We start from the raw sequence: 26,715 nt of genomic DNA, 5'->3' as shown, positions 1-26,715 counted from the left end.
TTCAAGGTTTGTTAAAACAGAAAGTTCACTAATGCATCTGTCTAGCAAAGAACAGATGTGTGTCTGTAACTTCAGATATGTGAGTTTCTACACTTATGAGTAACTGGATGATCCACTGGGTCATGGACATGCCAAATGCTTCCTGGGTACGGAGTCTCAGCTGACCCTCCCCATAGCCTGAAATGTCAGTGTGACTAAGCTGGAGAATGGGAGTCATGGGGAAAAAATGGGCACATGGATAAAATATGTTATAACTGTATTGATGGGGGTAGGCGGAGGGGTGGGAGATATACTTAGCTCTTCAAATTTCTGAAATAATAACTCAATTCACACTTGACCCTGAGCCTCCTCTGCAAACTCTGCTGCCTACAATGATATGATCCACATATACTTTCTTCTATACAAAAACAGCGTAAGTTTTAGTTCTAGTTACAGCATGACATTAAACGACTAACAAACTGCAGTGTTTGGGACATTCTTTCCTTGCTTTCTGAAATGTCTCATTTACTTTTGACCTTATCTCCAGATGGTAATTCTTTCCATATATATTCTGCTAGTGCCTGCATAAAATCGTAACTTAGGGTGTACCATCGCCTTTCATAACTGCATCGATGGGAGCTGTGACTCACGGTTAAATAGTACTTGCATTTTTCTGTTACTTGTGGTCTTTTCAAGAAACTGTATGCTCTGCTGAAAGAATAAAACATTGTACAATACTTTATGCAAAGCATACCCCGAAGGACTTTATAGTGCCATTACAGATTCACATGATGAACAGAAGCAGCATGAAATAAAGATGACAAACTAAAGAAAAAAAAAAAGAGAGAGATGTTTTCAGGTAAGATTTAGATGAGGCTGAGAACAGTGAGACAAATGCAGTAACTAAAGGCAGATGATTTTTTTAATTGAGTCAGTTATGAAACTTTGATTATACTGTTCTGCATTCCTAAAACGGTCTCCTTCGTGGTAATGGCTCATGTCAAGCCTGAACTCATGGTCAAAGGGAAGCTGTTGTTACAGATGATTTAAATCTTTTCACAATATCAACACAAAACTTACAAGTAGGAAAATGCAGCATATTGTGGTATTAGACCTGGAGTAGTCAATTAACATTCACAAGTCAGAGATTTTCCAGTGAACCATGGCAAATATCCAGTTACCAGCTTTTTAAATTTAACTAGATACTGTGGTTAGCGAATATTACAGATTCAAACAGGCCATTAACCAGCCATATCTTAATGCCCAGTGCATTAATACTTTTCCTCCTACTGCCAACAGCCCTTAAGTTTAGTGACAAATCATTTCACTTTATTTCCATGAATTAAATAAGAGCCATAGGTCCAAATCAGAATTCTGGCATTGGTTACCAAATTCAGATTGCTAATTCCTGTAATGATTATGGAATTGATCCCATGTTGAAATCCAACTTAGTGTTTGTTCAGTTATGACGTGCAAAAGATCTTATGAAAATGATCATTTGCACAAGACTGACTTGATGTGGTGGACATAGATCTGAACCACTTATTTTGTTTGTGAAACCAGTCTCTGAAGCCGAGCTGAAACCTGAAGAGCTGGTAACAGGATCTGCTTTTGTACCACTATTCATCTATCTTTCAATTTAGATAAATGTTCAATGAGCGGACAGGTACACACAGGACTATGAAACCCTGGTTTCTCTGAAGGGCTCTTAAATCTCCTATAATGCAGACTGTAACTATAGTTTCTGAGTTCTTCTCTTCATTTTCATTTGACCACTCTGTTGTGACCTTTTCTAGGAGCCAGCATGCCTAACCTTAGCTTTGTGTTAGGAGCCCACAGAAAAATTTATGCGGATAAGTGAACAAGGTTTCTTTATTAATGTAAATAATTGGGTATCTTTGCCTCCAGAAAGAGATCCTGATAACCTTACTGAAGGAGCACAAGTCACCTACATGTCCCCATGGTATGGGAAACTTTGATTCATATAAGAAGGATGCTTCAAAAGGGCTACACAACTGACATACACTTCAAACATTTGATGAGGCAGACTGAATTCTCTACCTGTACTGCTTAAATTGTCTTCTTCCCCTTTCCTGTCCTTCCTGTCTCCTTTAGTCTTGGGTATGTTTCAGGCTTTGTCATCTTATTCTTATCTGTCCTATTTTTCTCCCCTCCTGCATATCCCAGTCTCCCCATTACCCCAGATTTTTTTCCTTTTTCTCACTTCACAGTTGAATTAAACTTTCTAGTATTGAATACTGAGTGATTTTTCCAAGAGCAGATATACATAATTGGAAACATTTCAAATATATAGGGAGAGATCTGAAAGGAAAACAGGAATCAGTCTCACAAAATAATAAAGATTTCAGTACTTATTGTTTGCATTTGACAGATATTTTGACTCTTCTAGAGAGGCTGACTGAATCTAAGTCATAGAACCACATAATGGTATGGGTTGGAAGGGTCCTCTGGAGATTGTCCAGTCTACCTCCCCTGCTAAAGCAGGTTCACCCACAGCAGGTTGCACAGGATCGCATCCAGGTGTGTTTGGAATATCTCCAGAGAAGAAGACTCCACAATCTCCCTGGGCAGCCTGTTGCAGAGCTCTGTCACACTTAAAGTAAAAAAGTTTCCTTCATGCTGAGGTGGAACTTCCTGTGCTCCAGTTCATACCCATTGTCCCTTGTCCTGTCATTGGGCACCCCATTCTCTTGATATCCGCCTTTTGGATATTTGTAAGCACTGATTAAATCCCATTTATTCTCACGAGATGCTTTATTCAGCACTAAATTAGCTGTTCTGTGATGGGATATCTTTTTCTGTTAGAGATGTATGGAACAGGTTGCCCAGGGAAGTTGTGGCTGCCTCATCCCTGGAGGTGTTCAAGGCCAGGTTGGATAGAGCCTTGGGCAGCCTGGTCTGGTGGGAGGTGTCCCTGCCCATTGCAGGGAGGGTGGAACTGGATGATCTTCAAGGTCCCTTCCAACCCAAACCATTCTATAATTCTATGATTCTATGATTTCTTGAAATAGGCGACTGAGTGAATGCATTGTTTTCAGTAGCCTGTGGAAACTGCCTCCCTGTCTCAGTGGCTGTGGTGCCCACTAGGAAGGGCAATAGCACAATCAGGGCTATGTGCCTGTTCAGGAAGAACTACAATTTTACTTGTGTCTCTTCTGCTCCTGTACTTCCTTTATCTGATACAAAATACACCTGGTGAGATTCTAAGGTCGTTTTCCCTGGCATAAAACTATGCAGCTTTTAATTGGGACTTAACATCAAGGGACTGGTCCTGCTGAGTGAACTGACCCATGAAAGCTGATCTGCCTTCATGCATCAGTCTGAAATCATTGGCATGAATCATTAATTAATCCACATACAGACCTGCTGAGCTGTCAAGGTGCTGTGGACAGGACTTCCATGCCTCAGAGTTCAACTAATATAACAGGGACTGACAATTTTGTTCACACGTTTGGTATCAACATTTATTTGGGTTTTAATACAATGCCATGAAAATCTCCAAACTACGTCATTGCAGTCATAGAAAAACAAGGCTAGTAGAGAGGTAAAGAGCTTATCGTGCTCCTACTCAAGCATAAGACTGCCTGTCATTCCTGAGAGGGCTAAGCTGTACTTTCAAACCACCACTATCCTTCCTTAACAGGGGAAAGATTTTCTTAACCCTTAGCCTGAATCTTTCTTGCTGCACTGTAAGAATATTGTTTTGTATTGTCCACCAGGGACACGACAAATGGATCATCATCCTCATTACTGCAGCATTTCATGTTAATGGAAGGCAGTTAATCATGTTCCTCTGCCATCCTTTTGCTGGGCTACACAACCCTGTTTCTTTCCATCAGCCCTTACAAATCTTTCTTAAACGATTATATTTTTGCTTTTTCTTTAGTTTCAGCAATGTGGTCTTTTATTTTCTTGATATGCAAAGCTGAAAGCGAAAGGATACATTCAGGCATCTTGCAGGTTATAATTCTGCTTACGTGTTCAGGTATGATGGCAGCGTTTCTTGTAACACCTGGACATAGTGATTCATGTTCAGCTTGAGCCCATTCGTAACAACCAGACTCTTCTATTAAGAAAGGGTATCTAATCAGATGGCGTTGATTCTGTATTTGCACGGGTACTTTCCTGCCTCCATGTGGCAACTTGTGTTTGTTATTTAATATTATCCCTTTTGTTCAGAACTTTTATCAGACCAAGGTAATTTTAAACTAGAATCTTCTCTGCCAGAAAGTATTTGGAGTCTCTATGAGCTTAGCCTCGTTCAACTGATGTAGTACTTACCTTGTATTTTCATCAAGAACCCGTTTCCTTAGCTTGTTTAAGAGAATGTCACGTGAAACAATATTAAAACTATGTAAAAATCAATATGTATGATACCTACTCTTTGTTATCCACATCCCTGTTAAATTATCAAAGTAGGAAATAGGGCTGGTTTGCCATGACTCAAGGCACCTCTGTTGGCTGTTATTCCAAACCTCTTTCTTTTCCACCTACTAGAATGAAAGCTTAATCATTTGTTACAGATTTATTCTTCAGAAAGCAAAGATAAGTTATCTATTGTTCCATAATTCCTTTCCCCCTTTTTTAAAAACAGGTATGATATTTGTCCTTTTCTAGGGTTCCGCATACCTCGCCTACCTGCTCTGAGATTTCCAAAAGAAGCTCCAGATCACCACGTTTTCAGACCAGTTCCTTTATCTAGATGTGTTCTATCCCCTCTGTTCATCCTTCAACAATTCCTCCTGACTAATTACAATCAAATGTAGAAAAGCCCCTCTTGCAGAGCCTTTTCCTATCCCCTATATCAAATCCACTCCAAGTAATAAGGGGGATTTTTTTGATTTTAAGACTTAGAACGTCATAGAACTCAGATAAAGTCTTGCGCAAGGAAAACACCACAAATAAGGAGAAAATAAAGAGGAATGTCTACAGTCACATCATTTAAGCAGACACAGAAAACCATGGCTATGTCTAAATGTGCTTTGTTTTCCATACTTCTGAATTGGCCTGCATTTTATCACTCCAATTCATATTGCATTTAAAAGTAAGCCTAATATTTGATACGAAACTTTCTGTGGATTTTCTTTCTTATTTGAACAGTATTTTAGCTGCAGCAGTCCTTCTCTGAATTAACTATTCAATCCTGCAAAATTTTACTTGGTGAGCTGTCCCTAATCTCGTGAAGTTACTAGAGCCTCCAACAGTACATTTTCAGCTGAGTTAGTGGTTGAGAAATTTGGCCCCAGATACGTAACACCACTGGACGCATACCTGCATCCTGTTGTTTGTGGTAGTCCTGCTCTTACACTCTTCCGCTCTGTGTATTATTTGGCTTGTGCTTTAGTTGTTTATAATTAAAATAAATAAATCTTTCACTACCCCTAAAACTTTTTACGCACTGAAGGGTATTAATTTTAAATTGAATCGTGCTTTGGCAAGGAAATTGTTCATTACAGGAATTTAAGGATTTTACTTTGCCTGCTCTTAGACAAAGTGTAAAAGAAAGAGCTGTGTGGTGCTTTTTTTTATCAGAAAAAGAAGCATTTAAAACAGATGTTCTGGTAATGTTCCATAATCACTCAAAGAGATGTGTGCATCTTCCCTTTTCCAGTTAAATATGACTTGTTATCTTTCAGGGAACAAACTCTGTCCCAGTAGCAACAGCTAAACATTTACTTTGTCTTTTTGCTGACTGTTTGTAAGAGACAGCAACTGCTTATTTCCTTAATACCATCACCTGCAATTCCTAATTATCACCTATGGCCCTTCTTTGGGTCATGTTATGTTAGAGCTACTAGATCAAGGTCAGTGACAATGTGCTGACGGATGGCCAGGCGCATATCAAAGTAGAAAAAAACTGAGCACTGTCAGTTCTGCAAGTCCAAACATGAAGAAATGCTCCCAGCTGCTCCTTCTGTGAGTATTTATGCAAAGCATGGGTGTCCATCTAGTATGTTCTGGGAGCCATTATTCCATGGAAAAGGTCTCGTATCAGAAAGGTCAGGGAACACCTGCCTCTCTTGGTCCCAGGAGTACCACATTGCTCAGTGTCATCACTGAGTCACCTCAGGACACGTGCCTGGGAACTTCAACACAGAAAATTTGGATGCCTATAGGGATGAGACATTTAGCACTAACCAGCAGGGAGGTGGGACTCTCAGATTTAACTTGCAACCAAAACCCCAGGCACTTGTAGACTTCCTACACCCCTCAGTGGATCCTGTGGGTCAAACAGAAGATTGTAGGGATAATGGAGGGCTCTCTACCTCAAAACATCTGGTCAATTTCTGAGGATAAAAGAAGTATTCTGAGTACAAAGCTTCAGGTGGGACTCGGTTCCCAGCAGTCAGCAGGGCTCACTTCCATTCTGCAACTGTAGCATCATTGTCTTCCTTAAAAAAGGAAATCAAAAGTGTTCATAATCCTATGTATTGACCCTTTCAACCACACAAGGAAATCTTGTCTGTTGAGCGGTGCTCAGTCCGTGAGTCCCAGAGAAGCCCCAAGCACCCACCACACAGCCATACTCACCACAGAAGGCATCCGCTTGGCCAGGCTGCAGAGACCTGGTGAGAGAGAAGGAAGCGGACACCGGTGGGGGCTCCTACCCTTCCTGGTGCTCCTCTCCCTCCTCAGGACGCTCCATCCAGCAGAAGCTGAAGGAGTTATCAGTCCCTGAGGCAGCCTTTTTCTGACTTCCCAAACATATTCTGAAGGTGAAAATAATCTTCCAGTCTGGGGTTCTTTCTGTGGTACCTGGTGGCTCAGAGAAAAAGCCTCTTCTGTGTAGCTAAATTATCTGGACACTGTTTTAGGTGATTTTGTTGCACATGGAGAAGGACTGGGCACCGGAACGGGCTGCCCAGGGAGGTGGTTGAGTCACCTTCCCTGGAGGTGTTTAAGGCACGGGTGGATGAGGTGCTGAGGGGCATGGTTTAGTGATTGATGGGAATGGTTGGACTCGATGATCCAGTGGGTCTCTTCCAACCTGGTGATTCTATGACTCAAGGTAACACACATTAAAGACATTTAAACCACTAATAGGATGAAGCTGATTTATATTTGTGCATTATAGGGAAGACCTGTGACATAATCTACTGTTTTTCAAATCCTCGTTCATTAGCCATAGGACAGGTGAATGTATGTCCACCTCTGGTTTCATAGGGAAATGTTTCCCAGTGTTTGATCAGCATTGTTTTGCTTAGTCCTACACCACCTGGGCATCCAAACATCTCCCAACGAGGCTGGAGTCCTACTTACAAGCACAGGTGTTGGCAGTGCAGCCACCCACCAGTACACCCAGGATGCTTTAGTGAAGTTCTCCTGGCATAAATCAGGGACACTGAGAACTTCCATCTCTGGTCATGGAGTAATAGTGGAACTTCCAGCTTCTTATCTGAAAAAATAACTCTTGTGGCTTTTTGTTTCCTAGTATTCCCAATGCAAGGACAGGATTAAAGAGATGGAGACAATCTTTGTAGACCCCACAAACGAGACGAGAAAGCGAGGGTTGGGAGGGAAGGACCTATCTCCACCTGAGCTGCTAGAAAAGATTGAGCAGGTAACATCACTTCTCACATCACAATCTCTTTTAGATTGACCTCTTTTAGAAAAAGCAAGTGGTAACTTTTATTTTGAAAGTAAACTTTCTGGAAGAGGTATTAAAATAATTATGATGGATTGATGGAACTCCAGCCCAGCATCTGCTTTCCAGGAAACCTGGGTGTGGGACATCTTGACTTCTTCCAGCAGAGGCTGAAGAACGGGAGCAAAACATGGGCTCTGTGTGGTATTTTGGCTCTGTTGCATCCTCTGCTATCCAATCCACTCACATCATTGGCACCTCAGTGCAGACCCTCCTGCTTCACCATGGGAAACCACACAAAAGGCAGCAGAAGGAAATTAATGTGGAATAATAAACTGCAAACAAATGAAGCCATTGTTCTTCAATAACTAGCTATGAGTTGTTCCACCACACGGCTCAGGCTGTGAGTGGGAGGCAGACCCACCACCCTTTTAACAAAGTCTGCAGACGTGACACAGGATCAAGCATCCTGCTCCAGCTCTGGCTTTACTTTGTTTCCACATGGAATGGGGACCCCCAGAAGGGACCTTCATGGAAGCAGCAGTCAGGCCAACCAAGCAGCTGCACCACCAGGGACTGCAAGAGCAGGCTTCAAGACAGAAGGAAGTTTAAAGTCCAATTTCAGGGCACCTCCTGTATTGCACATGGGGCAAAAGTAAAGGAATGGAATGAGTAACCTTGGTATTTTCTTATATATTATTGTCAGTCTCAGTTATAGGGGCACAAAACTCCCCTCACTTAGTGGGGGATTCACACAGGGCTCTGAAGGTATTAAGGTACCAACAAGATCAGAACACCCAAGTCCCCTTTTATAAATCCAACACAGCCTGCTGTTGCCAACCTGCATGTCAAACAGCCAGGTTTCTTGAAGTCATAAGATAAGTTCAAATATTGTCTTTCAATCTCCTTGTGTTTTTAAAGTCCTTTTAGTGGCATAGTACTTTGTTTTTTAGGCTTTGGAGCATATAATTCCTCGTTTGTTTGGGGTTTTTTTGCAGCAGTAGGGAAAAGGTATTTAAAGCAAGAGCTGAAACCTTCTCATTACAGTGTGACTCAACAAGCGAGAAGATTAAAAATAAAAAAAAAATTATTGCATTCAAGAATATCACAGTAAGGCAGCAGTAATGCTGGCGTAACCCCCTGCTCTCTGAAAGGGCCTGATCTGATATAGAACAACTGTAGGACTGCCGGTAACCAACTGAACCAACTTTGGCCTGATACTTGGTAGAGAAGGCAAAAAATCTGAAAAAAAATGATGGTGATTATTTATGGCGGTTCAGTGGTATTATTGCAGCAGCTCCCAAATCAATAACAGCAACACCTTGCGTCGCACCTTCCCCTGCCATTTACCTACACCCTCTATTCTTCTCTCTGCAGCTAGAGATGGAGCTGGTGCAGAAGGAAGAGAAGTTGCTGGAGACAGATTTTCTCTATGAGCACGTTTCCCAGCTGACAGACAGAGCCTGTGCCACAGTAGAAGATGGGAAGAGGGACAAGCTGCTGTTAGCTAAAAGGGTAAGAAGGGTGGTGCATGGGCTGCTTGCTATTCTATGTGAAATGAAATAATATCTGGGCAAGAGGTAAGATGAGTCACTTGCAAATTACAAAACTACAGCTGGAAATATCGATAGACAAGTCATGTGTCAGTCTTCAGGAATTACATTTAGTGATACCAGCAATACAGACCCAGGAAGAGCATTAGGCGAGTGCACATTCTTATTGAAAAAATAGTTGCATCATCTCCCCAGACTCCAGGATTAGTTATTTCTCAGGTTGAGTGCTTAGAAACTTGGAAGAATTCTCCTTTTGTGTGTGTACGTCACAGTCCTTCCACAACAAATATATAATGGATTAAAGGAAGTGGTGAAAAGCCAGGTAAGCTTTATATTCCTCCAACACAGAAAAAGATAAACTCGGTATCTGGCTCAAAGTCTCTTTGTTATTCAGAGAACCACAGAGGAAATATCATTTTTGTTACAGTTACTCTTATAGAATGATAGCTATTTCCTTTTAACTGCCAGCAATATTGTTTGGAGAAGAGCAAAATTCCTCTCACCTTCACCTCCTTGATGAAAAAGCTCCAAATAAAGGAGAACTGAGTGAAAGACGGGGGAAAAAAAATACAAAGCAATTAATGTAAAACAAGGCCAGAGTTGATTTTTTTTTCCTTAGGTGTTAGGTTTGGCACTTGGAAAGCATTAAACCAAAACAAATCTTTACAGTAAAGATTTAATTTTCCACAGATGGAGAAACAACAAGGCTGTTATTTGGGTTTGGGAAATCATGGCCATGGGCTAATAGCTACTGTAACAATGGCAATGTGCCATAAGTTACAGCTGATTGCTCTGACTCTCTCAATTCCCTATTTGTCACTTTAAAAAGAGTATTTGAGTTTTGCTGGGTTTATTTTGTTTAAATCATCTCCAGTCAGACTCAAAGATTCCCATCTTGTTCTTGTCTGTTCCCAACCCCAGCCCTACTGTGTCCACATTATCACTAAATTGTCTTGTAAGGACCAGGCTTATTACACCTTTATTACAAAGTTACTTGTGCAGACGGTCAATTGGAATCTGGGTTCAATCCCTGCCTCTGAGGGCAACAGGAGTTTTGCTGTTCAGCTGAAAAGGGCAGGAAAAAAATGCAAACTTGCTTTCTGTATCTTCTTATGCTGCCAGTTTCCACGGTTCTGGGCATATCAAGGAAATACAAATCCTATTTCATCAAGGTATTTTCAAGTATGGAACTATTTTTTAACCAAGTCAAGTTGGGCTTGTTTTCACATACTTAATACTTACTTTTCACATACTTAATTACTTACATCATGCTCAGTAGCATCTAGAGGGAAGCCCTAACTACAAAGCAGTCGTTACTTATTCCAGACAAACAACCTCCAAAAGAAGATAAAGGACAGAACCCAGAAGATGATGGCTCTTGTTGCAGAGCTATCCATGAAGAAAGCACTTGTCATTAAGCTCCAGCAGGAAATGAGAGACAAAAAACAATTTTTGATGACTGTTTCATCAAGGATAGATCAAGGCCTTCCCCTCCCCAAGGAAATAGAAAATGAATGGTTGAAGGTATTACGCAATGAGAAGATGCAAAAAGAAGCAGCTGAAGCCAGAGTGAAAGTAAGTTTCTTCCGTATGTTGCCATTTGATCTTCAGCCCCTTCTTTTCACTGTTCTTGCTTGTCTTTCTGAAAGAGCTATGCTAACTTGCTGTGTGGCTGCTCCATGACAACAAGGAGCTCTAGGCTTCACTGGAGATAACGGTACAGAAATAACTACAAAAGCAGTACAGTGCGGGTTTTGGAGTTATGACTGTAGCCAGGTGCACTGCTCAGAACTGGTCAGTGACTCTTAAGGAGAGGGTACACTGAAAAGAAGACTTGCCTTCAATTATTAATGTGTGCGACCATGTTTGGGATGACGTGTGAGACAGTCATCAGTGAAGTGCTGCTTTCCATTTGATTTCAAGGTAAAGCTGCAAAAGGTGTGGTGCGGCGTTCAGGAAAAATAAGTTTAGCATCTTTCACTTACCAGATGTAGGGAACATCAGAGCAGAAGTAGCAGGAAATCAGATTGCTGGGCTAGACATGGAGGGTCGACAGGGTAGCGTAGCAAACAGCAGTTCAATTCTACCCTGCTGGATACTGCACCTCCTTAGTTGAGACCATCAGTGATCCCTGAGCAGAAAGCTCCCATAGTATAAAAATGAGATGTGTGAACTTAGGAACTCTTGCTGATGGGAAATTATAGCTTTACCATACAAATCCCTTAGGGAATCAGAAAGGCACACAAAGCTGGGAGAGGAATACACTGTATAAGCACTTAAAGAACTTGAAGTCAGGCAGAACTGCTGCAATAAAACTGTTTTAGAATAAGAAACTTCGTCATTAGCATTTCTCCTCATGCTATGACTCCGTTTCCTTTCAGAGCTGTGGATACACACTCACTGTAGTAACTGTACTCAGTAACAGTTGCTGTCAACATAAATACAGCCACATTCTAAGCATCAGAACTATTATCTTGCTCCCAAGATGTCCTGTGCATACTTATTACAACTTCTATTAGTTCATCCAATGTGCTTTCTTCACAAATAACACAAGTATTACAAGCTCAATCTGTACACTGTTTAGAAAGATAAACTCACACCTACATGGTCAATAACTCATGCTTTCCTTTCAACAAACGTTTCATTCCCCTCTGGGTTTTCTGGTTGCAAAGGATTAGACTAATAGTGCTTCCTTTCTCAGACATTCTGTACCTTGGCTCAAGAGCACTGGAATTTTAGAGCACATAATCACAAAGCGATCAAAATGTTGTTTCTTGTTTCTTTCGCAGCGTGCAGCAGAAGAGGAACAAGCTGCAGTGCCCGGCTGCGGCCACATGACTGCCTATACCCCAGGTGATGAATATGGTCCCCCGCTGCTGAAGGCCTGCGGTACACTGGCTCCTTTCAAACCAAGTGAGTCTGGTTCCAACATGAGGCACTTCAGAAAACCTGTTGTGAAGTCAACTGAAATCTAAAGAGACAGTGGCTACAGCAGGAGAGGCCGGTACCGGTTGCTGACTCTCTGGGGTCAATAGCATTTACACTGCACTGAGGTAAAGTCCATTATTTTTCAGCCAAATTCCTTATTGAAAACAAAGACATTAATGCCAGAAGCACCGCTAAATAGCCTGTGATATAAGTTCCCTTCTCCTGGCCAGGAGGAGCCTGGTATCCCACATGCTTTAAAACGTTAAGAAAAATGAGCGATCAACCTACTACACTTATTTTCTTTTCTGGTGAAGTTTTATTGCATCTGATTATGTTTTCTAATACATCTTATTAAAAAGAAAAGTCTAGAAAATCTCTCATTATTAATATAATACAAAGTCCCCAGAACTCACACAAACACACTGACATCGCTTTCTGCACTCTGGGCCTGGAGTTCATGCTTGCCAGACACATTTTAATTATACTGAGAAAAATATTCCTTCCCTGTATGCAGTTACTGAGAAAGCTACAGCTCTTGTTTTGCTGGTGGCAACAAGGGAATGACCATGAACCCGCCAAGCCACTCCCGAGAACTGGATCTTTTAATTCCATTGATTCGGAACAGGAAGCATCAGTGGAAACAGCTCAGAGAGAATATCAGAAGTAGGTATTGAAACCTCCAAAATCTATCAAATCGTCAACGATTTTACCAGTTTAATAGGCTGTAACTTTGATAGAGAGGTCTTTAAATCCCATAAAGACTGCAGAAATACTACATGTCAGAACTTAAGATTTGGTCTGCATAGTGGATCGCTACTGCTATGATAAACTATTGTTACAGTTCAGAACATAAAAAACCAAACAAACCAACCAAACAAAAAATACTGGCTTGTTTATATATATAGAAAAGCTGAAAATGAAAGAAAAGCAATCTCCATCACTTTGTTTTGAAGCTGAGGTTTGAATTGTAACACTAGAAGCTGTAAGGAAAGACACGAGTAAAAAACTCTGTCCAAGCCAACGCTAAGGTAAATTTCTGAAGAGCTTTTTTCTTATTCTGTATTGCTTACAATATTATACATGTCTTAAAAACACAACACAACCCCAGCACATGCACTTTAAGAAGATGACTTTTTGTGCCAATTACAAAACTGAATGTATTAGACTCCAACTCCAGAGGCAGAAGTACTGTAAGATAGCACACGGCCACCACAAGGAATGAACACCCCACTACTGTTGCATTATATACACAGACTGATTCATTATTTCCTCTTTTCACTTGCTTTACATAAACATACCAAGAAAACGAAAAAGCATTTACTGGCTTCTCACTACTGTACAATACAACTGGACTACCTGTTTCAGAATTGTCGATCTGGTTAAAATAGTTAATATAAATACCAATTTTCCTAGTGTGTTTCGATAAGCAATGCAGTTCCACTTATTTACCAATTCAACATGAAACACTGAAACCACAGATACATTTCATTGAAAAACTGGGTTTCTGTCAGACAAATTTCTGTAGGATTTATCTAGAAGTCAGTGATTTTGGCCTTAGTACCTTGCACCAAACAATATTTTGAGTAGCTTATGTCAGTAATGGTGGGTACACAAAACTGCAGATTATTAGGACATTTAAAACAAACACAAAAAAGCTGGTTGCACACTTCCGAGCTAATGCTTTTATCCAAGAGCACCACGGTTTGCTTTCTTCGACAGCAGGTTATTTCAGGAATATTTGAGGCCCAAAAGCATCATAGTGTGTTTGAGTGCTGTTTCCTCTACAAATCTTACATTCACCTGGTCTTGTTTGTCATACGGATGCCCACCTAGAAAAACAAGGTGAGAAAGTCAGTGCTTACAAAATGCTGGGTGTTCTTGTGCATCGAGCCCTGCAGTCTAGGGAACACCTTGATCTGCACTCCTGACCAGTAAGGTAACAGATGGACCTGTGTTTTCCTTCACACAAAATACCTACAGCTTTCAGTGGAGGCATTTGCATGCTAACCTGTGGCAGAACGTTCTTGTTTGTGGGATCTAGGTATATCACAGACCATCTCTGGAGGCTGTCAGGGACTTCCATACTAATTCTACACTGAAGAGCCAAAACCAGAGTTAAGCACAGTGTCCATGTTTGTGCTAGTACGTAAAACGGACCAAGACACATTCTGATGCTTCTGTATGGTTTAACTACTTTTCTTCCCCAAAAGGGATGATATCCACACAAACAAACAACCCCATTCTAGCCTTCAGGTCCTTATTCTGACTTTATTTTGTTTATTAGCATAGGCATAGCCAGCAATGCTGTAAAGTACAGCACTTGCCTTCATGCATCTTGCTTTTTCAGTGGAATTCAAAATCTTCAGATGCTCAGGTTCACTGGATGAAGCAAGTGCCCTAACCAATTTAAATTTAATTTCAAACAAAAAGGAACAGCATTGAAATTAAAAATGCCTGTTACTTCAGAGCACTTCCTAACCTAATGATCTCAGTGCTCTTTTCTGAGGTGGTATAAATAAGGAACAAGCCCTTCTCCCCGTTTGACTGTAGAATAACAGCTACTACCATGTTGTACATAAACCAAATTTCACTACACGTGTTCTTAAAAATGCCCATTTGCTAACTGGATTCAACACAGAGAGCATGTGGATGAAAGGATACGCAGTGAAGAAGCCCCCTGACCATTCCCATCAGCAGGAACAGGACCAAATCTCCCTGTTCAGACATCACTGGAATTTTGTAACTCAGTTATGGCTTTAAATCTCAGTTATGGTTCATATAGTCAGGATACAGCTAAGTGTGGGCATCAAAGGGTAACAATGACTGGTCTTCCAAAGTACAGAATTAACCTTACCTTGATTCTCTATCCCTGCCAGCATATTAGTCAGGTAGTTAAGTGGCAAAAACTCCACAGGGACTGAGAGTCTGTCAGGGAGAGGCCTGCTACACTGTAAGGGAGAATATATCAGGTTAGTTCATAAAGTTGCACAGTGCCAAGTTTCAGTGTTATCTTCGGTGTCTTATGGTCAGGAATCTCAACACAGTCAAAGCACAAGATGAAAAAAAGTCCCACGTGCTCTTACCTGCCTCTTCCCTGGCTTCTCAAGCAACAGTTTCACATATTTCTGTGCAATGAAATTGGCATTTACTGGATGATTCCAAAACTGGCGGACCTTTAGACCAAGAGCCTAATAAAGACGAAAAAAAAAAAAAGCAAAACCTGAGAACAAACACAAGACAATGGAAATTTAGGAGGGGGAAAAGGAGAGAAAATCTAGAAACAAAATCCAGGCTGCAGCATAGCTTTCAGACTCTGATGACAGAAGCTAAGATGTCATCATATTTAGCCTTGGATCCTTTCTTTCACAGCCAGTAACTAAGGATTGCAATATGAATCATAGAATAACCAGGTTGGAAGAGACCCACCGGATCATCGAGTCGAACCATTCCTATCAAACACTAAACCATGCCCCTTAGCACCTCATCCACCCGTGCCTTAAACACCTCCAGGGAAGGTGACTCAACCACCTCCCTGGGCAGCCTGTTCCAGTGCCCAATGACCCTTATGCTTCTAAAACATGGGAATCGATCAAAACCTTGCAACTTCGTACCCACTGAGCTACTCAGTAAGTTTCTATCAGTCTGTCCCATTACCTCTGTCCCACTTTGCATGAGCACTTCAGTACCAACTGAGACTTAAAAAATGGCCATTTATGCTTCACTGTGACTCTGGTTCGGTTCCATTCATCTTTCAAAGAATAACACAGATGCTCCATTCCTTAATGTTCCGGTCAGAACAGGGCTTCTCTCAGCCTCAGTCAAAGGAATCTTACAAAAGCAGAATGCCAACAAGAGATACCGGGAACACAATTCGCATCCCATTATGTAGGACATCATCCTAGGAATTGATAAAATTGATTCACATTCCCAAAGCTAAGAGAGATTCAAACCCAGATATCCCAAAGCTTCCAGTCCTAACCAATAAGCAAACAAATACGAAGACACTGTGAAATCAGATCCACCTTCTGCTATTTTCCCTATCAATCTGTTTCCCCCTCACTTTGATGTATTGCAACAGAGACTACTGAAAGAGTTCATTTAGGAAATGCTGAACAGTTTCAATGGTGCATAAAAATCTGCTTCTGATGCCACTGAAGTCATCTAGTGAATGTAACCTGCTCAAAATAGTGCAAGTCACCCCAAAGTGTCCTTCTGGCAAACAAACTGTTCCCTGCGTTTCTTCCCAAAGCTGTAAATAGATTCAATAAGGCACTGAGCCCACTGTGCAAAACTGGCAGTACGTGTCCCCTAAAGCGCTCACAGCTCAGCCCCTCGCATCAAATCGTGGCTGAAATGGTGTTCCCCACCCACCAGGCCTGGGCTGACCCCAGCTCACCAAGCCATGCCCAAAACAAGATACAGAGGACAAAGAACGTCCTGTGGAGTTCTCCTTCCCTACCCCTTCTCAAAACTGCTGCCAAATAAAGAAGCCCTTGTTCAAGGACAACCAAAGCAGCACTTCTGGCCATTTGAACCATATGTAACAGCCCCTAATGTGCAAACAATAAGCAATTTATGTTGAGAAAAGCCTGTTTCACAGCAAGGCACACCCCAAGGGGGAATCCCTGCTTTTCCTCTGCTCATTGAGATGTTGTGCTTCCTCTGCAGTGCTGCGGTGTGCACTAAGAGCAAAAGTCAATCTCCCATTCTGTTGGAACTTCTAATGGCACATCAGGAATTAGTAAATCAGTCACCTTACTGATGCGCAAGGCTGGGAGATTTCAGACAGGGAGATCTTGTCATTCAGCCCCCACCACAGAGATGTGATACAGTCAGATTTTACAGCTTTTACTGTACTGGCTTTTGAATATATTTGATAAAATGAATAAAGTCAAATGCAGAGGTGACAAGTGAGAAAAGCATTTTTGGATGCTATAAAACGCAGACACACACAAAATCCTCTTAAATTCCATCAAACCGTCATTGCTTTACACAGATGAGCTCTCAGTGGAACAGTCCTGCCTATTTGATTCCTGCAGGGCAGTGTAGAGACTGTAAGAGAAAAACCATGGACAGATGTGTAATTTCTCAGGGTACCCTACTGATCACAAGCAGCAGATGGAGAAACCGTGGAGGTTCATGTCACATCTACGCCCTATTTGAATCACAGCTATGTCTTCCACTGGCTTCATCCTACGCTCAAGGAGAAATTTTCTGTGGATATCAAGGTCAAGGAAATTATATCCAAAGTTATTAGTTACCTCAGGAAGCCTCATGACAATACTGAACTTCAGCTTTTCATTCTTTTCAGTGTCGTCCAGATCTACAAGAGAAAGGGAAAAAAACAAACCCCTCCAACATTAGTGGTAACCACATAACAGAAACTTCCAACTTTCACTTAAGACATTCTGAATAAATATAATTTCTGTAATGAAATGAAAACTTTAATTTGAAATAATGGCTCTTAGGAGTCTCATTTATGTTCAAACTGTTTACATAAATATTTTTCTGTATATTATGCATGGAACTTCACTATTTTACATAACCATTTACACAGTAATTCAAACATGTTTTGACTAAGCAGAACTCTCTATATCTATATTTGATTTAGCAAGCCCAAGCACAGACTGACTCTGTGCATTGGGTCTCTCTTCCTCCATTCTGATCTCAAAAAGGCAATTGACACAGGTGTAACACATACTGTGCTTGCAGGTGCCAGTTTGTCTCACTCCCTATTTCATTATGAAGTGGAAAAATTATAAACACCAGTTCTCCAAATGGGTATTTCTTTGCCTACTACGGTAAGGCTCAATCATATACAGCGAGCCCAAATTTTCTCCTTTCAGCTGGGCAATGCCATCAGCTCCAGCTCTCACTGAAAAAGCACTCTGGAAGAACTGAGTCTCCTGGGCAGTAAATCCTGAGTCTGAGTTAGAATGGCTGAATGGATACCACTCCCAATTAGCTGGCTGGTAAAAAATGAAACACATGAAGCTCACTGTACCTTTCAGTAATTTCCTGACACATGTTTCCGTCAAATGCAAGACTCCAATATCAATATAGTGCAGGAGGGTGTGCAGAGGGAGACATCGAACACCGAGTCCCAAGTGCAGAGTGTGGAAACCTATGAAAGAGAAAAAATTTGTCTGGTATAGCAATATGTATTCTTTTCTAAGTCTGTATTAAAGACTGGCATTACTCTATCTAAAGCAAACACTCTAACTTCTGCCTGTTTCTAGATGGTGAGAAAATCAGTTTATCAAAAGTCATGTGATCTCATTTATGTGCTCTTTAAGTCCTCTCAAACACAATCTCGCCAGAAAGAGGAAAGCCAAGGGGACTGAATACAGTCATTATAGTCATACACAGTCATTAAACACCTCCAAGCTGTTCCCTTATATCTGAATCATGCTACCAATTTGTCTTTAATCTCCCTCTCTCCTCCCAATCAATCAAAAACTGAGGTCTCGCCACCATCACTCTGTGGCTGCCACCCACATATTCCCACAGGAAGCATCAAGACTTCAGTTTCTCACTTAACATCAGGTCTTCCAACACGTGACACCATTACATGCCATCATTTGCGCCCACACAATGTGTGTTTGAGGGAAGATCTCATACCAAAAACAGTTTCAAAGACTGAAGACAGATCATGAAATACAAACTAGAGAGATCCAAACAGAATCAGAAAGCATTAAGAAGTTAAGAAGTCTTTCCCTATCAAAAATAAGCAAGTGCAAGACTAAGTGATTCTGAGGAGCTCTAGGAAATAAGTGTCAGCTATCAAGATCAGCCCCTTCCATCAAGGCTGGAGCAAATCCTTCCAGGATAAAGCTGAAAAATACTAGCAGGGCAACACTATCAGAAGAAAAACTCGTTTTTTTGCTCCATGACAGGATTTGCCCTTGTAGCCCTTGACACTAATTGTCAAGAAAAATAAGTGTAAGTCCAGTTGTCCAAGAAAAATATATAAGTGAAAGAAGTCCAAATCCTAGTTCTAAGCTAAAACTGCGCCCAAGCATTCCACTGGAAGCTGCAAACTGAGAACTAAACCACTGTCTTCTTGTCTCTATTTGTAACAACTATTCAGTTTTGTTTCATTTCATGTTTACAGAGGGTCTTCCTCTCTGTAACTGTCTTGAATAGATTTCATTACTGCCAAAGCTAACTTGACAGACGTGCTGCAACTACTGCTCTTCCGGGAGGAATTCATAGCATTGTTCTCCTCACTTACAATTAAAACAGCAAAACATGGGACTTACCAGGAGGTAAAGGCATGCACATGCCATGTGCAGCTTCCAGAATCCGACTCATGACGTGGAACACCGCAAACTCGCCTGCACTTCCTCTCTCATCACTGTATTTAACAAAGCAGCAACATATTAAGAACCTGAGATGCCCCCACACTCCTGGGAATACGGTCAGTTTGTTGTACTACACGTGCACTGCATTCTGTGTGAATTGCTGTGGGATGTTCTCTCATTTACTGAGGTGTCTGACAGCACTAGCTGTTCAGTGCTGACACGCCAGGTGCCTGGTGTTGCCCTTCTCCCCTGCCCCCCACACTACCACATATTTACAAGTCTCTCAGCAGCACCCAGTATTAAGAACAGGTGAAATATTTTGAGTGCTGGTATAAGTGGCGTGGATTTTACAAGTGTTCAACATCCACTAACCCAGCTTAAAACCACTGTGAACTCAGCAACTTTGAACTCCAGCTGTAAAACTGCTTATATGACAAATACTTATGTTGGTTTAGAGAGGGCCAGTGGGATTGTTAAAAAGAGCACATCACAATCATATCAACATTCACAGCAGAGTAAGCACTGGCTGTTCAAGCAAGTAAGTACTGTTGAAGACCAAAATTATTATGCCTATATTTTATAAGGCAGGGTGAAAACTTTATCAAATGACTTGCTCACAAGCAGAGGATGCAGGAATGAAGCTGGTATCTCCTCCAAACTTCTTTCATTATTCGATGTACCAGACTGAGCTAAGACAAAAAAGAAAAGACTGAATGTTTCTAGGGGTCTCATGAGACTCCTACTAAGACTTCAGTTACCTTTTTTTTCTAGGGGCTTCAAATGTAAAACGGATTAAAATTTGCATCATAACTGAATTGCCCTATTCCAGAAATGTAGATAAGTGCTTCCAGCTCATCAAAGCATCGTGCAAGACGTACAGCATCTTAACAAATCATGCTTCTTAGGATCTCACACTCTTGCATCAAACTCTCAAAGATCTGTTTGCCACGAAAGCCAAAGCTGCATGTGCAAGTGACTGTGCGTTTGGCAAGGAAAGGACCAGAGCACCCAGACAAAACTGGAAAATGCTGAAGGCAATAAAGAACTCAGTTTGATGAAATAAGTCTGCAAGAGGTATCACAAATCCAGCCCTGGCAAGGAGGAAAGATGAGACAAATAAATGCCTCTCCTCCTCTACTGAGTTTCCTTTCAGTTCATAGTGAAGTTAAAAAAAGACCCCTTGGCCTATGGTGTTGTTTGTGTACAATCCCAGGCTGGCATCCAGCACAGACAGTCAGCACACAAAAGCCACAAGCCCCATCCTCGCTTGGGCCGTCTAAGCTTCTGCAGCTGAAAGAGAGAAACCACGCACGAAAGAGCTGAAATAGCTTCCTCTAGCCGTCCCCTCATGGCTGTCACGTGCCACCACTTCCGTACCTCAGTAAGAGCTGAGACACTTCCTCTATGCCTTTTATCTCTGGGCCTCAAAGCACGCTAATCAATCCCAGGAAATTCTGAGGAAGCAAGTGTTGCCCCCATTTTGCAGAGAGGCGTCACGAGAAGTTAGAAAACCTTTTCCCCCACAGATGGCCAGAATCCAGCAATCCTTCCCCCAACGCTGTTTTCTCCTCATATGCTCTGCCCTCTCCAGCCTCTAACTTGTCACAGGCTCTGAGCGAGAGGGAAACAAGATACACAGAAGTTGATATGCAAAGGCTGGAACAGGAATACTGGTCCTCAGTAATGCTCCCCGGTGCTCTCTGTACCTTGGCCAACGTAATTCTACATGGTACCCTTTTCCCCTCTACCCTCCACCACTCCATCAAGTCTTGCACAGCTACCTGGCATAGCATAACTGCCTAATACTTTCCATCTTGATATTCCCCAAGTGCAATGGAAAGCTCCAGTTTAATCTCTCCAGAGTAAGCCAAGTTTTCCCCACTGATTTTTCAGGAAATGAGTGATTTTTCAGTTTTCAGAGAATGGCCACAAGAACAGCACCTGCTGCTGGAATGACTTTCATCTCTGGCCACCACACAGGGCGCAGCTACAGCCTCTGCACCAGGAGCTACAGCTGGAGCTGAAAAATCAGTGTTGTGTTGAAGGGAGGCTTCTTAACAACTCCAGAATCACCTCTTATTATTTGCACAACACTGTTTCCACAGTTATGACATGCCAAAATGAATATTCTTTATTTCACAATAGAACAAACTGTATGGCTTTCACAGGGTACAAAAAGACAACTTAAGTCAATGTCAATCACAACACATTTAAATACACACATGCTTGTGACATGACACCCTCACCAACAGCTCTATTCACTTTGGAGATCAGCCACAATGGATATCATAGAAAATGCATACAGAGAGAGAAGCCTGACTCAAACTTTCTCAGTGTATAATACACAGGACAATTTCCATGAGACAAAGAAAACGTTATCTGTTTTACAAAGGCAGTACAGGCAGCTTCCTCTCCAAGGCTAGCAGCGGGTCCTCTGGGGGAGACAAGTTAAAAGCTAAACCCACAGCCTCAATTCAAAGTGATTTTTCATTTAGCAACAAATATGTACAAGACGAGGCTTTTCTGGGCAAGTATCAGAAGCCATTTCCTTTGGAGTGCTCTAAACCAGTGAGAGAAAACACAATCAACAGCAAGACAGTGCATGCAGTAGGGCCTAGGCTGACATTTGATAAGCACCTCGCTGCCTTGAAACATCTACATTTCCAAGCAAATGTACTGAAGTTCCACTGAAGTCGTTTGGAACCAAGAGTGCTCAGCTACTGCCCTGTTTCTACACGAAAAACATGACAGCAGCCAAAGAAGAAACAGGAGCAAAGGAGAAAGAGAGTGAAATCAGGTTTTGTTGTCTTCCAGAATCCCTCGTACATAAAGAATATGAGGCCGTCCTCCTCCTTCTGAGGAAACATACACTGTCCGTCTTCTCTGCAGCTCAGGCCACATCAGATGACAGCAAGCCACAGACATCACTGAAAGGTGCAGCCACTGCAACAACTTTCAGGAACGTTTCAATAGTTTATTCTAGTCCAGCAGCACAGGCTGTTTGTTCTGCCTCCCCTTCCACTCGCTGTCAGGGCAGCAAATGTCACGCTGCTTCTGCAAGTTATTTTCCTCCCTTTCCTGCCCCACTGCAATGAAAAGAGTGAGACAGATAAAGAGTAAAGCTAAGATTGAGACAGATAAAGAGTAAAGCTAAGACAGAGTGATCACAGGGGAGAGAGAGAATATGGGCATACAAACAACTACTGCAGCCTGGGCGGCATGTAACTGGTAACGAGACATAATTGGGCTCTGCAGACTTCCTCTGCAAACAAGGGAATTCCCTCTGAGACGTTTCATTCACACTTCCTCACGTTACCTCTCTGTACACAAATACACAGAGTTCCCTGGCAGCAGCCGGACGCTGGTCTGCGGTTTAACAAGGAACTGTCGGTGCTCTCATGTCTTGGCTACTCCAGCTTCAGCTGCCATTGATTTACACAGTGGCTACACACAACGGAGCCCTATTCTCAGCCACTCCTTTGCTCCTTAATGTGATAAAGAATATTTTATAGGAGCAAACAGACAAGCCTCACTTCAAGCCTCTTCCCATTTCATTAATTTCAGTAGCTCTGCTACACACTGCTGATGCTACAGAAAACCATTGGAAAATCAAAACAATTAATTTCCCTGTAGAAGTTCCAAATGCTTACGATATACAAAGGTTTAAGATTTCATAGAATCATAGAATCATAGAATAACCAGGTTGGAAGAGACCCACTGGATCATCGAGTCCAACCATTCCTATCAATCACTAAACCATGCCCCTTAGCACCTCGTCCACCCATGCCTTAAACACCTCCAGGGAAGGGGACTCAACCACCTCCCTGGGCAGCCTGTTCCAGTGCCCAATGACCCTTTCTGTGAAAAATTTTTTCCTAATGTCCAGCCTAAACCTCCCCTGGCGGAGCTTGAGGCCATTTAAGAGTATCTGACCAGGATGAGGGAAAACCCAAGCCTAACAATGAAATAATCTCCAAATTTTCAAACAGCACCTCAGATGTGCCACCCAGAGGGCAGAGGTAATTTTTAGAGACATATTATTTTGTTTATAGTAGTTTTTCCAAGAATTAGTAGTCTGCTGAACTGACAATTCTTGCTTTGAATGACATCAAAAAAAAAAGAAAATTAACCCCCCACAAAGAGCTAAGAGTTTGCTGATGGGGAGGGCTGAGACTTGTTTGGACTACAAGATCTATCATAATTTAGACGTGCAGATCAAGGCTGCAGAGTTGTTTTCATATTTTTTATCTTAGTTTACATTAAGAATGAACAAATGATAACTGGAAAACAAATGAAAGAACAAACGTTCTACTTTTGCTTCTTTCAGCACCGTTTTCAGGTACAAAGTTTTGGTTCATGCTGTACTGTTTCTGTTTTGATCAGTCACTGGTTTTTCTTGCCTTCCTGTAAAGATATAGAAAATAGACTGCCAGTTGCCAGCCAAACAACTCGTCAGGCTGTAGAGCAAGGCCTGAATAGACAAGTTAGTAACCTCAAGTGGAAGCTACAGTGGCTCAGAGAACATTGTAATATCAACAGTACAACTGATTTGCACAGGACTTCAGAAAAGAGACAGACACCAGCAGCCTCAAGAAAGTTTCCTGAGATTCCCATTCCTAAAAAAGAGCTCTGTGGGGAGTTTCTGCTGAATCGGGTGACAGGGCTAGCACAAAGACAAAGAATACAATTTACTGGTTGCCATGTGAGCTCTTCTAGTCTCTGCCTTCTGCCCTTAAAGGATTTGACATTGAGACAGACTAAACCAGCTACAGTATGCACAACAGTCACAGTTTTTACTGCATTTCTTTTAAGCTTCTCTTAAAAGGATGAAAGACAGAAAATTAAGAATTTAGAAAGAAAGCTTTTGCTGTGGTTCATATTGATTTTTTTTTTTTTTACATGCAGAACTCTGTCTGCTGTTACAGACACAAAAAGCCCATCTAAGTCCATACGCAGGAGTAGTGACAATTTACTCGCATGCCATATTGGAGAGAAATCTTTTCTTGTTAATTTGTATTTCCCTTGATGGCACTTTTGGTATTCACAACATGCAGCAATGTATTCCACAGGAAATGAAACAGATCTTAAGACCATTCTCTCAACTTTCATAATGAGTTCACATTTTCACTTCTGGGAGTAGACTACATTTGTACAAGCTGTAAAGGGAACTGTTTCTTCTGTGTTGTCAGTAACTAATACAACTCTTCTTAATATTATTATTTTTATTTCCTTCATCAATATAAACAATATTAAGCAGCAAAACATGGTTAGACATCTTAAAAATTATCTCCTTCCACCAAACATACACTGTACACACATGCAATACATACCCAAGACACTCCTTCCCAACAAATACAGGTTTGCTCACAATAGTGACTATGAAATCAAACCTACCAGGTTTGCAACATAATCCAAAACTATTTGGTCAATCTTCTTTTTTCCTACATACTGTAGATGTCTCATAAGATGATCCTTCAGCTGAGCAACCATCTAGAAAGAAAAGCCAACAATTCTGTCTCCTTGTGGCTTCTTCAAAAAGATGCAAAAGATCCACCTGATCAACACAAATTAGCACAACAAAACTTTCCCCTTTACAGAACTCCAATTCTGAGTGAGATTTCAAGCAACCATTCAAGCTTGCCAAATTTAACAGCAGATCGGAATATTCATAATGGTTCCTTGATGCAAATTCAGCAAAATGACTGCTAAATTAAACTTTCAATGACATTGACACAGTTCTTACAGCTCTCTTGGTCAAGCCAAGTGAACAGGGTGAAAGAAGGATTTTAATATGAACAATGAATCCCGAGTATGTAAGTATTTAATTACATACAAAGAAACCTGAATGATTTTATGACAAAGTACAATTTGTAGTAGTAGCCAAGAACCTGAGTGATTAATGGCAACTTTACAGAATCACAGAATCACAGAATCACAGAATAACCAGGTTGGAAGAGACCCACCAGATCATCAAGTCCAACCGTTCCTATCAAACACTAAACCATATCCCTCAGCACCTCGTCCACCCGTGACTTAAACACCTCCAGGGAAGGTGACTCAACCACCTCCCTGGGCAGCCTCTGCCAGTGCCCAATGACCCTTTCTGTAAAGAATTTTTTCCTAACGTCTAGCCTAAACCTCCCCTGGCAGAGCTTGAGGCCATTCCCTCTTGTCCTGTCCCCTGGCACTTGGGAGAAGAGGCCAGCACCCTCCTCTCCACAACGTCCTTTCAGGTAGTTATAGAGAGCAATGAGGTCACCCCTCAGCCTCCTCTTCTCCAGGCTAAACAACCCCAGCTCTCTCAGCCGCTCCTCATAAGGCCTGTTCTCCAGCCCCTTCACCAGCTTTGTTGCTCTTCTCTGGACTCGCTCCAGAGCCTCAACATCCTTTTTATGGTGAGGGGCCCAGAACTGAACACAGGATTCAAGGAGCGGTCTCACCAGTGCCGAGTACAGAGGGAGAATAACCTCCCTGGACCTGCTGGTCACGCCGTTTCTGATACAAGCCAAGATGCCATTGGCCTTCTTGGCCACCTGGGCACACTGCTGGCTCATGTTCAGTCGGCTGTCAACCAACACCCCCAGGTCCCTCTCCTCCAGGCGGCTTTCTAGACAGACATCTCCTAGTCTGTAGCACTGCATAGGGTTGTTGTGCCCCAAGTGCAGGACCCGGCATTTGGCCTTGTTAAACCTCATGCCATTGGACTCAGCCCAGCGGTCCAGCCTGTTCAGATCCCTTTGCAGAGCCTCCCTACCCTCCAGCAGATCGACACTTCCACCCAGCTTAGTGTCGTCCGCAAACTTGCTAAGGGTGCACTCAATACCTTCATCCAGATCATTGATGAAAACATTGAACAGGGCTGGACCCAGCACTGAGCCCTGGGGGACCCCACTTGTCACTGGCCTCCAGCTGGATTTCACACCATTTACCACCACTTTCTGGGCCCGGCCATCCAACCAGTTTTCCACCCAATTAGGTTAAACATTAATTGCAAAGCCTTTTAAAGAAGACATTTGCTACCATACAGTCCATGCCACTCCCTACCATCTCCTTTCTGAAATAATCTCTAACCTTACGTAGCTTCCGATTGCAACTCAAGTCCATGCTGGTTCTTTGCTGAGAATTACTGTGAAGCGATATTTGCTTCAAAGCTCAGGAGAAATATGTAAGCAAATAAAATCTCCATCTCAAGCAGTTTACAAGTGGATTAACCTCAATGTGTCAGGACAGCAATGTAAGTATTAGGAAAGCACAAAGTAAAGCAGCAACCTGCTTTTTGCGTCTGTCCAAATTAACTGCAGGGAAGGAAGGTAGAGAAGCTTCAGAGAATGAGGTAGAACTTAGA

At 41.9% G+C, this 26,715-nt stretch overlaps 2 protein-coding genes across 2 annotated transcripts in view; one reads left to right on the top strand and one right to left on the bottom strand.

Annotated features, from left to right (window-relative positions):
* Window positions 1–12,301, top strand: part of CCDC146 (coiled-coil domain containing 146) — a 64,469-nt gene extending 52,168 nt beyond the window's left edge. Inside the window, exons 15-18 of the mRNA XM_069880175.1 lie at window positions 7,433–7,561; window positions 8,963–9,100; window positions 10,465–10,713; window positions 11,928–12,301. Coding sequence (XP_069736276.1) covers window positions 7,433–7,561; window positions 8,963–9,100; window positions 10,465–10,713; window positions 11,928–12,113 — 702 coding nt within the window. The 3' untranslated portion in view covers window positions 12,114–12,301. The remainder of the gene's footprint in view (window positions 1–7,432; window positions 7,562–8,962; window positions 9,101–10,464; window positions 10,714–11,927) is intronic.
* A 58-nt stretch (window positions 12,302–12,359) lies between these two features.
* Window positions 12,360–26,715, bottom strand: part of GSAP (gamma-secretase activating protein) — a 52,856-nt gene continuing 38,500 nt past the window's right edge. The window contains exons 24-31 of the mRNA XM_069879929.1: window positions 24,765–24,860; window positions 19,989–20,059; window positions 19,329–19,423; window positions 18,071–18,190; window positions 17,328–17,389; window positions 15,150–15,254; window positions 14,921–15,014; window positions 12,360–13,895 (exon numbers count right to left, since the gene is read on the bottom strand). Coding sequence (XP_069736030.1) covers window positions 13,795–13,895; window positions 14,921–15,014; window positions 15,150–15,254; window positions 17,328–17,389; window positions 18,071–18,190; window positions 19,329–19,423; window positions 19,989–20,059; window positions 24,765–24,860 — 744 coding nt within the window. The 3' untranslated portion in view covers window positions 12,360–13,794. The remainder of the gene's footprint in view (window positions 13,896–14,920; window positions 15,015–15,149; window positions 15,255–17,327; window positions 17,390–18,070; window positions 18,191–19,328; window positions 19,424–19,988; window positions 20,060–24,764; window positions 24,861–26,715) is intronic.

The sequence above is a fragment of the Phaenicophaeus curvirostris genome, chromosome 1 (assembly GCF_032191515.1).
Source record: "Phaenicophaeus curvirostris isolate KB17595 chromosome 1, BPBGC_Pcur_1.0, whole genome shotgun sequence".
NCBI lineage: Eukaryota > Metazoa > Chordata > Aves > Cuculiformes > Cuculidae > Phaenicophaeus > Phaenicophaeus curvirostris.
This window is presented reverse-complemented; position numbering and strand designations above follow the sequence as displayed.